Source organism: Vulpes lagopus, chromosome 1, assembly GCF_018345385.1.
Source record: "Vulpes lagopus strain Blue_001 chromosome 1, ASM1834538v1, whole genome shotgun sequence".
Taxonomy (NCBI): Eukaryota; Metazoa; Chordata; class Mammalia; order Carnivora; family Canidae; genus Vulpes; species Vulpes lagopus.
Genome location: NC_054824.1, coordinates 144,347,911 through 144,361,373, shown reverse-complemented (window position 1 = coordinate 144,361,373; position 13,463 = coordinate 144,347,911). Strand labels below are relative to the sequence as shown.

Sequence of the window (13,463 nt, the reverse complement as noted above, 5' to 3'; positions counted from 1 at the left end):
GGGCCTGGGAATATGCATTATTGGAAACAGCATTTGGTTGTTTTGCACTCACTGAAGGAAGCTGCTAGAAGGCTTCTGGAGTTTTCTGGCACAGATGCAAAGACCCATTTGTCCAGTTTGTGCTCATCCTCTGTAACAGGCAGGCGGCAGTCCTGAGGTAGTCCATTTTATCTGACGGTGAGGAAGATTTGCCTAATGGATCCAAAGTGCATATTGTGTTTTTGTCCTTTTGTCCAGTTCTACTCTTTGTAGCTCTGTAGAAGAAATAAGTCTGGGGATCCCTGGGTGGCGCAGCGGTTTGGCGCCTGCCTTTGGCCCAGGGCGCGATCCTGGAGACCCCGGATCGAGTCCCACGTCGGGCTCCCTGCATGGAGCCTGCTTCTCCCTCTGCCTGTGTCTCTGCCTCTCTCTCTCTCTGTGTGACTATCATGAATAAATAAATAAAATCTTTAAAAAAAAAGAAAAAAAGAAAAAAAGAAATAAGTCTGTTCCTCTTCCACATGACCTTTTCTCTAATAGAAGAAAACTAGTATGTCTTTTTGTAATACTCTTTTGTTGCTAAATGTCCCTCAGTTTTTTATCAGTTTCATGTGACAAGACTTCACTAGTCTGATCCTTTTCTGAATGTGCCTGGTTAGTCCATATCGTTTTAGAAATATACCTTGTATGGAACTCCTACTCTAGACATGGTCTAACTTTATGGATTAAAGTTACCTTATCCCTTCAGTGTTCCAGATACCATATTTCTTTCATTGCAGCCTAGAATTGCACTGGCTTTTTTTTTTTTTTTTTTTTTTTTTTTTGACAGCCCTTCATATTATTTTGTCTAATGGGCTAACCCTGGTTGCATAAAGTGAAATTTCATTTCTCCAGGAAATAATGATCACAAGTGAACATATATGCTAGCTATGATGAAAGCAGCCATCAATGATTGGAAGTTCTATGAAGTCTACCTGACATACAGAGTATAATTAACATTAGTTCCATATTTGATTTGGAAACAAAAAAAGAGATCCAAATCAGGCTCTGGATTGTGTTTACCAACCACGAATAAATGCAGAGAATTTGGACAACCTAGTTTATGGGGGAGAGCAGGGATTAAATTCCAAGGTCAGGGATGCCTGGGTGGCTCAGCGGTTGGGCATCTGCCTTTGGCCCAGGGCATGATCTTGGGGTCCCAGGATCGAGTCCCATGTCAGGCTCCTTGCATGGAGCCTGCTTCTCCTTCTGCCTGTGTCTCTGCCTCTGTGTGTCTCTCATGAATAAATAAAATCTTTAAAAAACAAATTCCAAGATTAATACTCAATATGGTGACTTTAGCACACTTCCCCATGCTCTTCACTTTCCTCGTGGATTTGACAGTAGGAAGACTAATTGGTTCAGACACAAATATGGGAAGGGTGTGAACCTATATCACATCATTCCCTTTACCCTGTATTGGGCCTGGCTCAACAGAGTGATATGGGTGGCTAGAACATGGCAGGGCCAAGGACATGTGAAGAGTCTAAGACTCCTTGTAGAGCTGGAACCCAGTGGCCTGTTGGATTTTATTCATAACATGATTCATTGGGTCACATTAAATGGTCAAGAAATTACACATTCCAGGGACATTTTTTTGTCTGCAGCATGCAAGAGTCTTAAAAAATTCTCTAAGAAACTTTTCCCTGTGACTGTTTTTTATCTTAATTACTTACTTACTTACTTACTTACTTACTTACTTTATTTATTTATTTATTTATTTATTTATTTATTTATTTATTTATTATCTTTTATTTTTAAAATATTTATTTCAGAGAGAAGAGAGAGAACACACATGAGTAGAGTGGAGGGGCAGGGGCAGAGGGAGAAGCAGACTTCTCCCTGAACAGGGGGCCTGATGTAGGGCTCAATCCAGGACCCTGAGATCATGACCTGAGCCAAAAGCAGACCCTTTGCCAGCTGAGCCCTGTAGCACCCCCAACTCTGTTATTTTAAAACATATAAGAAGTTGACATAATTTTATAGTGAATCAATATTCCATCTAGATTTAACAACTATAAAATTTTGCCATATTTGCTTTTTTTTTTTAATTTTTATTTATTTATGATAGTCAAAGAGAGAGAGAGAGAGAGGCAGAGACACAGGCAGAGGGAGAAGCAGGCTCCATGCACCAGGAGCCCGATGTGGGATTCGATCCCAGGTCTCCAGGATCGCGCCCTGGGCCAAAGGCAGGCGCCAAACCGCTGTGCCACCCAGGGATCCCCATATTTGCTTTTTATCTGTATATCTGTCTCTTGTTTTTTTCCGATACTGTTTGAAAATAAGTTTTCCTTCCATAAAAACTGGTCATGGTTGGCTGTCAGGATGCATACTCACAGTGGATTTGTGTAATTAAAAAATATTGACGCCCCAAAGTTACTATTACCTATGATATCTTAAGTATGTGTACTATTATAGTTTACAAATAATTTTTTTTAAAGATTTTATTTATTTATTTATTTATTTTTGATTTTATTTATTTATTCATAAGATACACAGAGAGAGGCAGAGACATAGGTAGAGGGAGGCGAAGCAAGCTCCACACAGGGAGCCCCATATGGGACTCGATCTGGGAACTCCAGGATCAACGTCCTGAGCCAAAGGCAGATGCTCAACCTCTGAGCCTCCCAGGTGTCCCTACGAATAGTTTTCAAATTCATTGTTCCATGTGAACGCAAGTTGTAATATAAAGTAGGCAAGATAGCCTGGCTGGCTCAATCGGTAGAGCATGTGACTCTTGATCTTGGGATTGTGAGTTTGAGTTCCATGTTGGGAGTAGAGTTTACTTAAAAACAAAAAAGGAAAGACAGAGAACTTTTCTCTAGTATCTAGAGTCTTAACTAACTAGCTTTAAGACAGAAATGCTAATGATGGAAATAGATTCTTCTTTCCTCTTCTTCTGGCAAGTCTGTCAAATATTTGAGAGTGTACTCTCAGAGATAATACCCCTCCATCACTGCAGATGCATGTTAGGTATGTGGCTGTTTATGATGATGAAGAGGAAATAAAAATGAAAACTCATCTATTTCAGTTGAGAGAACATAATTTATATTCTTTATTGGTAGGTAATTCCAACATGGAATATTTCACCAATTAAGAAGGCCAATGAAATTAAGGTAAACTTGGAAGAGGTAATTCTTATTCTTTTCTAGAAAGACTTCATCAGTTTTGAAACCTAAGTACTTCTTTCTTATTTGTTAATTTTAGTGGACTCTATCTTCTTGTTTTAATTTGATCTGTTTTATTCCTTCCTATTCCTCTTAGGTTTGGTTCTCATGCTAGAGATCTCTTTAACCCCTGCCTCTTGTTATTTGCTTTAGCTGCTCATTGTGCTCTTTAGGATTTATTTTTTCCTGCTCTGCTTTTTCCTCTTACTTTCCAAATACATATGATTTGTGTTTCCTATTCATTTCTTTCTGTGATTGTACTTACATAGCCTCCTCAATTTGTGGATATCCACCTTGAAGAAGATGACTCCTCAGATGAAGAGTACCAGCCAGATGATGAAGAGGAAGATGAGACGGCTGAAGAGGTCAGTGCTCCCTTGTGAGTGGTAGTTGCTAATGTAGAAACAGTTGGGCTCAGTAAAGCTTCCTGAATATTGTTACCTGTTCTGTAGAGACTATGGAGACACAGTTTTTTCTGCTAATTTCTTTGCATAAATCCAGGACTGCGAGCTGTTTTCTTTACTCCCTTCATGTTTTCATGTTTTATATTATGAAATAGAACACATATGTAACATATGAAGTGTACACAGAATAAAAACTTAAAAATACAGCTTAAATAAGGCCAGAGGTCATGAAGCATTCTCCAAAGTCCTTAAATCTAGCATTGCCAATGCACTCCTTGTGCTCTTTTCTTTATAGTTTTCTCTCCTATGTATGCACATGACACACTCTAGTCCTGTTTTGTACTGTTTCTGAACCTTCTATTGTGGACTGTGTATGTGTTCTATAGTGTCTGGCTTTTTTTTTTTTTTTTTTTTTTAAGATTTTATTTATTTATTCATGAGAGACACAGAGAGAGAAAGGCAGAGACATTGGCAGAGGGAGAAGCAGGCTCCATGCAGGGAGCCCAACATGGTACTCGATCCTGGGACTCCAGGATCACGCCTTGAGCTGAAGGCAGATGCTTAACTGCTGAGCCACCCAGGCATCCCATAGTGTCTGGCTTTTGTTTTCTTTATTCCATAATTAATCCTTTCTGGTTCGTCAATACTGTTGCTTAAGGCTACACTGTGTTCATTTCATTCTGGGTGATATTCTGTTTCTTAGTGTATTTGACTTGTTTGTAAAGGAATTTTATTTTATTATTTATTTTTTTTTGGTAAAGGAATTTTATTTATTTATTTTTTTTTTGTAAAGGAATTTTAAACCATTGTCTTATACTTCAGATGAGGATCACAGTCTGATCTGTGTGCCTACCTTCAGAATATTAAACTTCTGTTTAAGCCTTATTTTCTCTTACTTTGACTAAACTGGTTCATTTTCTTGAGATACTTCAGACTCAGTGGGATGAGGCAGGGGCAGAAATAGAAATGTGAACCGGATTTGTTTTTTAGAGTTTGTTGGAAAGTGATGTTGAGAGTACCGCTTCGTCTCCACGGGGGGCAAAGAAGTCCAGGTTGAGGCAATCTTCTGAGATGACTGAGACCGATGAGGAGGGGAGCATGCTGTCAGAGGTGAGTCTGCATCATGAAGAGATGAGGGAAAGGGGACTGCAGAAAGCTGGCCGTATGCGATGATGCCATGCTGTCACCTTTACCAAAGTGCTTCAAGATCACTATTTGTGTCATTTCCTTCCTCATCCTTTTGGCTGGTTAGAAGTTTTCAGGTTTCAGAGTCTTTTAAGTTGGGGCGCCTGGGTGGCACAGACGGTAAAGCATCTGACTCTTGGTTTCAGCTCAGGTTGTGACTCAGGGTTGTGAGATTGAGGTGGTGTCAGGTTCTGTGCTCAGCACTGATCTGCTTGAGATTCTCTCTCTCTCTCCATCCCCCTGCTTGTCTGTGTGCTCGCTCATGTTCTCTCTCAATAAATCAACCAACCAACCAACCAAACGTAAAAACAAAACAAAGTCCTTTAAGTCAGTGAACAGTTGAGAGGGAAACTGGAACTCGGAGAGCGCTTTTCTGAGTTTTCATTGAGGGCCAAATGTAAGTGATGAGCAGTTTCTTTTCCACCTTTGTCTTCTTTCTAATACTGTCCTGAAGCCATTTTTATTAGATTTCCCACTTTTGGTAAACTAAGTGGCATCCTGTTGGCTACATTGGAAATACAATGGAACCTAATTAATATATGACAGTGCTTTTGTTTTTATGGAGTTCTTTCTGGATGGGAAGAGGAGTAGCACCAGTATGGGCAAGATGTGCCCTCTGCTCCTTTTTTATTCTTTCTTCTTCTTCCTTCTTTTTCTCCTCTCCTCCCTCCCTCCTTTTCATTTTTTAACACAGTTGTCTCTTTTAATCAGGCAGAGAAGGTCCCTGCCCCTGCCGTCAGGCACATCAGTGCTGAGGTCGTGCCCATGGGGCCCCCGCCCCCGCCGAAGCCCAAGCAGACCAGGGACAGTACTTTCATGGAGAAGTTGCATGCAGTAGATGAGGAGCTGGCCTCCAGTCCCATATGCATGGACTCTTTCCAGGTAAACAGCATAACTCTTAATCATTGACGAAGTCAAATGGAGTAATGTTGCCGCTCAGGTTAGGGAGGGAGACGGGAAGACAGAAATTCTGGTGACTGAGTAAGAGTCATGAAAATGCAGGTCTTTGATAGTCTGTTTGGTTCATGTTGTTTTGTTTTGAGAATTGCAGCTCCTGGGGAAGGACTAAGGTACATCATGGAGAGCATTTTAAAAGGTAGAACATGGGAACAGCTTTCCAGCGCAGTACCCTGATTGTAATCTTTAGCAGAATTGCTTCATGTTCCCGCCTGCTTTTTCGCTCTGTACACATACTTGTTTACCTGAATCACTTTATAGTATGTTGCAGTCGTGATGCTCATTTACCCTTAAACACAGTCATGTTTATTTCTAAAACTGAAGACATTCAATTATGAAGAGAAGTAATATTGGAAAAGTTCTTTTTTAGATTTTACCAGTTGTCTTAATAGGGCCCTTTCTAGCAAAAGAAACATTTCCCCCTGATGCCAGACCCAGTCCAGGACCACATGTAGTGTCTTATCTCCTAGCATATTTATTTTTTGTTAAAGTACTCTCTGCACCCAACGTGGGGCTCAAACTCACAACCCCAAGATCAAGAATCCCATGCTCTACTGAGTGAGCTAGCTAGGTGCCCCTTGTAGCATCCTTTAATCTGGAACAGTTTCTCAGTATTTGTTATCCATAACCTTGACATTTTTGACCTGTATAGACTATTAGTTTTATAGAATGTTCCTCGATTCAGATTTTTCTGATATTTTCTCATAATTAGATTCAGGTCATGCACTTTTGGCCCAAATACCACAGAATCGGTTTGCTCTCCCCAGTGTGTCACATCAGAAGGCTTGTGACATCTCTTGGGTGACTAGGGATCCCATGGTTATGGTGATGTCTGCTTTATTTCCTTATTATTATAAAGTTATTTTTTCATTGTTAAATTAATTAATACATATCTTAAGGGGATATGCTTTGAGGCCAGACATCTTTTTGCCCACTAATTCTAGCATCCATTGCTTATTCTTGCTGGAAACAGTCGTGACACTGGTCACTGTCCATTGATGACTTTCTAAATTTCACCATTTAGTCAGTTCTTTTGAATGTTTCTATTTTTTTCCACTAGTCTTGTAGGTTAATGAAAAATATGTCCAAAAATTTAAAAAGAGAACATCGAATGGAACACCCTTCCAATGACCCCATCCAAGGGTCATTTAGTCTAATCACTCTGCTTTGGGGTGAGTAAATAGTGTTGGTGGGGTGATAGTATTTTGTGTAACCATTTATTCATACACATCCCAAATGATGGAAGTTGGGGAATAATAGTGTACAAGACAGAAAGTTCTTTCCTCTTGGAGGTTATAGATTATTTGACAGAGATATACCATAAACAGATGATTTCAAGTTGTGGTAGGTGCTATAAACTAAATAAAAGCAGAGAAATCAGGTAATGCCTATCAGAGTGCTTCCACGGGATGACCAGAAGGGACCTCTTTGGGCATCTGGTTGGCTCAGTCAGTGGAGCACCTGACTCTTGATCTTGGGGTTGTGAGTTCAGGCTCCATGTTGGATGTAGAGATTATTTAAAAATAAAATATATATATATTTTTAAATAAAATCTTTAAAAAAAAAAAAAGGTCTCCTTGAGGAGGTGACATTTGAATTGAGATCTGACTTAGAAGGAGCCATGCATCTAAAAGATCTGGGGAAAAGTGTCCTGGGCAGAGGAAACTGCACATGCAGAGCTTTGATGTGTATAAGGGACAGAAACAAGTTGAAGCCTGTGGATGATGAAAGAGAACAGTAGGGGTGAGGTGAGACAGCTGGGCAAGAGCTAGGTAATGGGGGGGTCTTGGGAACATGATAAGGAGTTTAGATTTTATTTTCACATTTGAAGAGCTTTGTGTGATATTTTCTGATTCATGTTAAACATTTCCCTTTGGTTAAGTTGTGGGCAACAGTCTGTAGGAGAGCAAGGGAGGAAACCGAGAAGTCTGTCAGTACATGGGTGCAGTCATCCAGGGAGGACTTCCTGAAGTGACCTACAGCTTCAGTACCATCCCTATCCAAATCCCAGCTGCTTTTAATTTTTTTGGCAGAAGTTGATAGACTTATCCTGAAATTCACATGGAAATGCAGGGGATCCAAAATAGCTAAACCGATCTTCAAAAAACAAGTTGGAGGTCTGCACTTCCTGATTTCACAGTTTATTACAAAGTTAAAGTAATCATACAAAATTAATCAATGCAGGTTGGTACTGGCATAAAAATAGTTCTGTGGATCAATGGAACTGAATCGAGAGCCCAGAAATCCTTACATTTATGGTCAACTGATTTTTGACAACTATGCCAAAACCAGTAATGGTGCCAGAGTAGTCTTTTGAGCAGATGGTGCTGGGACTACTGGAGCTCCAGATCCAAAAGTTTATAAAGTACTTTTGGTAAAGGTAAAGTACCCTTACCTCACACCAAATACAAACTTAATGCAAAGTAAGTCACTGACCTAAATATGAGAGCTAAAATTATAAAAGTAGTAGAGGAAAACATAGGCATAATGGGCTTTGTATCCATAATATATAATAAACTCCTATAACTCAACAATGAAATGACAACCGAGGTCAAAAATGGGTAAAGGATATGAATAGTTTTCTGAAGAAGACACGCATGCCAGTAAGCATGTGAAAAGATGCTCAACATCATTAGTTGTTAGGAAATTGCAAATGAAAAGTACAAGATACCATTTCAGACCCACTAGGCTGGCTATAATAAAAAGGATGGAAAATAACAAGTGTTGGCAGGGAAATGTAGTAATATAGAACCTTCACACAGTGCTGGTGGGAATGTGAAATGGTGTAGCCACTTTGGAAAATGGTTTAGTGGTTCCTCAAAAATTAAACATAGTTACCCTATGGCTCAGAAAGTCTACTCCAGAAGAATTTAACACATATATCCTAGTAGAAAAGAGTACACAATGGTCATTGTGGCATTACTTAAAATTAAGTTTCCTGAAGTGAAAACAACGATTTCCATCACCTGATAAATGGACACACCAAAGTGTAGATGGGATTTTATTATGCAGTGAGAAGGAGTGAGGTACTGACACACACCTACGACATGGATGAACTTTGAAAACATCATGGTGAGTACAAAGCCAGAGACAAAAGGCCATGTACTGTAGGGTTCCATTCATATAACATGTCCAGCATAAGCAAATCCATAGAGATAGAGATTAGTGGTTGTCAGGGACTGGGAAACGACTGCTAGTAGGATTGAGATTTCTGCTAGAGGCGAAGAAAATGTTCTGAAATTAGATACTGATGAAGGCCCACAGCTCTGTGAATATGATAAAAGGCACTGTTACACATTTCAAAAGGATGAATTTTATGGAGTGTAAATTATATCTTAGTAAAGCTATTATAAATGTTTTTGAAATGTTGGTTTTTAAAACTGATATCACTTAAAGTTTCTCAGAGTATAAGAGACCCAAATTGTTTAGAGAAGAGACCTTGTGATTTAAGCCAAGAAGAGAAGTGTGCAGGTACAAGAATTCTGAGGAGGTTTGGAGAATTAGGAAGCACCAAGCCTTGAGTGACATGTGTTATCCCTTCTTTGTTTGCAAGCCCATGGATGATAGCCTTATCGCATTCCGAACCCGCTCTAAGATGCCTCTGAAAGATGTTCCCCTAGGGCAGCTAGAGGCAGAACTCCGGGCTCCAGACATCACTCCAGACATGTATGACCCCAATACAGCAGATGATGAGGACTGGAAGGTTTGGCTGGGAGGACTCATGAACGATGATGTGGGAAATGAGGGTAAGTGAGTTTGTTTGCCTTCTCAGACCTGCTTTTTTTCCTGTGGTCATGAGCACACCGTTTACGTCTTGCTTTGTCTTCACATTGGAAGGACTCTTCCCTATGGGCTCCAGTTTGAAAAATCCAGAGGAACAACTCAGATTGGCTTGGTGTGGTCACAGGCCCACTCTTGGTGCGGCATGGTGTTGATAGGGGACTCAGCATGGAGTCCTGTGATTGGCAGCACCCATGGGAATAGAGTGCTTGGAGCAGGCAGTTGTCCAGAAGATGTGATAGTATTTCCGGAAGTGGGGAAGGAGCATTTTTTGGACAAAAACAGTATTGACTACAGTCATCCATGGTGTAAGAATTCCTACTGCAGTCCTTTTTGTTTTAGAATGTAACTGATGGGATGCCTGGGTGGCTCACCGGTTGAGTGTCAGCCTTCGGCTCAAGGCATGATCCCAGTCCGGGATCGAGTCCTGTGTGGGATTCCCTGTGAGGAGCCTGCTTCTCTCTCTGCCTATATGTCTGCCTCTCTCTCTCTGTGTCTCTCATGAATAAATAAAATCTTAAAAAAAAATGTAACTGAAACTACTTTAATCTAGTGAAAGAAATGTTATAGAAGTTGTCTTTGGGGATTTTTTTGTACTGTAGTGGAAATTGGGCATCATTGTTCATGTTTTGTGCAATAAAACTTTGGTAGATTTAGAAGATGTTAGAGATTGTCTTAGTTTATAGTGATTCCAGATGTTGGCACATTCTTTTGGTAAAACCAGGGAAATTTTGTTCTTGTTTCCTTTTGACTTTTCAGTAGAGAGTGACCAAAATATTCTCTAGTTGTGCTGTGGAAGATTCACATTTTTTAAAAAAGTCTAATTACAGACAACCTACAGAGAACATCTTTATTCTTTTCTCTGTTTTCTACAAACAGTTACATAGGATTTGCATGTTGAAAAGAGTAATGTTTTTTTTAAAAAATATATATTTTAAAGATTTTATTTATTCATGAGAGACACACACAGAGAGAGAGGCAGAGACATAGGCAGAGGAGTAGCAGGCTCCATGCAGGGAGCCCTACGTGGGACTCGATCCTGGGATTCCAGGATCACACCCTGGGCCAAAGGCAGGCACCAAACTGCTGAGCCACCCAGGCATCCCAAGAGTAATGCATTAAGATAAATAAGAGAACATATAGTTTTGATGGAGATAGATTGAATAAATATTTGTGTAGGTAAGGCTAGGAGTAAGTCAGCATAAGTGAATGAAAGAGAGTAAGTCCTTGAATAGACCTTATGGAGCTCTTAATTATGTGATACATCACTTGGTAAATATTTGTCAAGTGTTCTTCTTTTATGAGACATTGTGCTAGAATCATGAGAAAGAAAGGAGTGTAATCCTGGGGCCCTTGGATGGCTCAGCTGGTGAAGCATCCGCCTTTGGCTTAGGTTGTGATCCCAGGGTCCTGGGACTAGTCCTGTGGCGGGCTCCCTGCTCAGCGGGGAGTCTGCTTCTCTCTCTCCCTCTGCCTGCTGCTCCCCCTGCTTCTGCATGTGTGTGCTCTCTATCTGTTGAATAAATAAATAAAGCCTTAAAAAAAGGAGGGGGGGAATAATCATTACATTAAAGATTAAAATGTGCAGGAAGTCCATTGTTAGATGCACAGTACATTTCAGATGAATGAACTTGAATAAATTTAGATATGCCATAAAAGTGGCATAAATGCTCTTCCAAGGTTTTCTAAGAGGGAGAAAGCATTCTTATTTAGGATAGCTCAGAGACAGCTCCATGAAAGAGAGGGTAATTGAGCTGGGCCTTTGAAGGGTGTTTGACAATAATTTTTTTAAATATTTTATTTATTTATTCATGAGATACACAGAGAGAGGCAGAGACACAGGCAGAGGGAGAAGCAGGCTCCATGTAGGGAGCCCGATGTGGGGCTCGATCCCAGGACTCCAGGACCACACCCTGGGCCAAAGGCAGGCACTAAACTGCTGAGCCACCCAGGGATCCCGGTGTTTGACAATAATGCCAGCGCCAGCGAGGAGAGGAGGTATATGAGGGAGGTGATAGGTGATTATGTATATTACGGATGTTTTGGGACGTCCTCCTACAAGCCATCTAGTCTCTGCATTGTAACTATAGAAACAATACAGGCTTGGGGGGAAGAAATCAAATATTGTATAAAGATAATTATGAAAGCTCCTACCCATGATGACAGTTTCATGATACAGAGGGATCACAGATTTTTTGTATGAGAATTTTTTTGGGAAAAAAAAAAAGGAAAGTTTTTTGGGATCTATAAATCTCTTGATGTTTATTCATTGACACTACCTTTTTCTACCAACCCATCTCAAGTTCCATGATACCAAGGCTCAGAATCTCTGCAGAAGGGCATGAACAGGGACAAATGTAGTTCTATCCATTTCACAGATCTCTCTGAGAATTTTCTTGTGGCAACAAAATAGGGATGCCTGGGTGGCTCAGCAGTTGAGCGTCTGCCTTTGGCTCAGGGTGTGATCCTGTGGTCCTAGGATTGAGTCCTGCATTGGGCTCCCCGCAGGGAGCCTGCTTCTCCCCTCTGCCTGTGTCTCTGCCTCTTTCCTTTATGTCTCTCATGAATAAGTAAGTAAAATCTTTTTTAAAAATTAGCTATATTATAAATAATGCAAATTAATATATTATGACATGAGTATAAATGAGTGAAAAACTTCAGGTTAGGTTGAGGCTAATCGGTGTGGATTTCCCAGTGATTATGAATCAAAATTGTGTGTATATATATTTTTATTTTTAATGAAAGATACTCATTTATTATAAAAAAAATGAAAATACTGTGGAAGGGTACATAGAGGGGAATATTCATCTTAATGCTTTCTGGTTATTTGCTGTGTATTCAGTCAAGCACATATTCACCTCAATAATTTTTTTCCATGAAAGGACTCATAGTATACGTATTACTCTGCATCTGCAACTTGCTTCTTTCACTTAACAATATAATTCAACCTGGGTGGCTCAGAGGTTTAGCGCCTGCCTTCAGCCCAGGGCGTGGTCCTGGGGACTTGGGATCGAGTCCTGTATTGGGCTCCCTGCATGGGGCCTGCTTCTCCCTCTGCCTGTGTCTCTGCCTCTTTCTCTCTGTCTCTCATGAATAAATAAATAAAATCTTTAAAAAAAACAACAACAGGGATCCTTGGGTGGCGCAGCGGTTTGGCGCCTGCCTTTGGCCCAGGGCGCGATCCTGGAGATCCGGGATCGAATCCCACGTCGGGCTCCCGGTGCATGGAGCCTGCTTCTCCCTCTGCCTGTGTCTCTGCCTCTCTCTCTCACTGTGTGCCTATCATAAATAAATAAAAATTAAAAAAAAAACAAAAAAAAAAACACAACAACAACAGCAATATAATTCAGACAGTTTTCCATTGTAATACACAGAGACTACTTTTCCCATTTAATGGCTACATAGTAGTAAAGAATTTAGTTACTCCTGTTTGGCAGGCTTTTTTTCTTTTTTTTTAAAGATTTTATTTGAAAAAAAAAAAATGAAAAAAAAAAAAAAAAAAAAGATTTTATTTGAGACAGAGCATGAGCAGGGGAGCCCATTGTGGGGCTCAGTCCCAGGACACTGAGATCATGACCTGAGCTGAAGGCAGACGCTTCACTGACTGAACCACCCAGGCATCCCTCTTGTACTAGGGACATTTCAAGTTCTCAGGTGTCGCCTATTGCCAGGAGCCACTGTTACTGTGCCAGGCATGCGCAGGACATTTCCATCAGCGCTGAATGTTCTTCCAGACATCACTTACCTAAAGTTTTCCTGGAACTTTATAATATAAATCACCTTATTATGTAACGATTCTGTAATTCAGGGACTTCTTCAGTTTTTATTTTATTTTATTTTTTTATTTTTTATTTTTTTTACTTCTTCAGTTTTTAATCTAGGAATCATAGCATCAACCTTAGAGGAACATCCCTATTTCTTCTGTGCCCTAACATAATGAATGTTTATTTTG

General features: G+C 40.2%; 1 protein-coding gene across 6 annotated transcripts in view; it reads left to right on the top strand.

Moving 5' to 3' along the window:
• GON4L (gon-4 like) overlaps positions 1-13,463 on the top strand; it is a 75,111-nt gene that overhangs the window by 30,917 nt on the left and 30,731 nt on the right. For all 6 annotated transcript variants that reach the window (XM_041745514.1, XM_041745519.1, XM_041745498.1 and 3 more), the window contains 5 exons: positions 3,084-3,134; positions 3,455-3,550; positions 4,580-4,699; positions 5,486-5,656; positions 9,285-9,477. In XM_041745514.1, the coding sequence (XP_041601448.1) occupies positions 3,084-3,134; positions 3,455-3,550; positions 4,580-4,699; positions 5,486-5,656; positions 9,285-9,477 (631 nt within the window). The remainder of the gene's footprint in view (positions 1-3,083; positions 3,135-3,454; positions 3,551-4,579; positions 4,700-5,485; positions 5,657-9,284; positions 9,478-13,463) is intronic.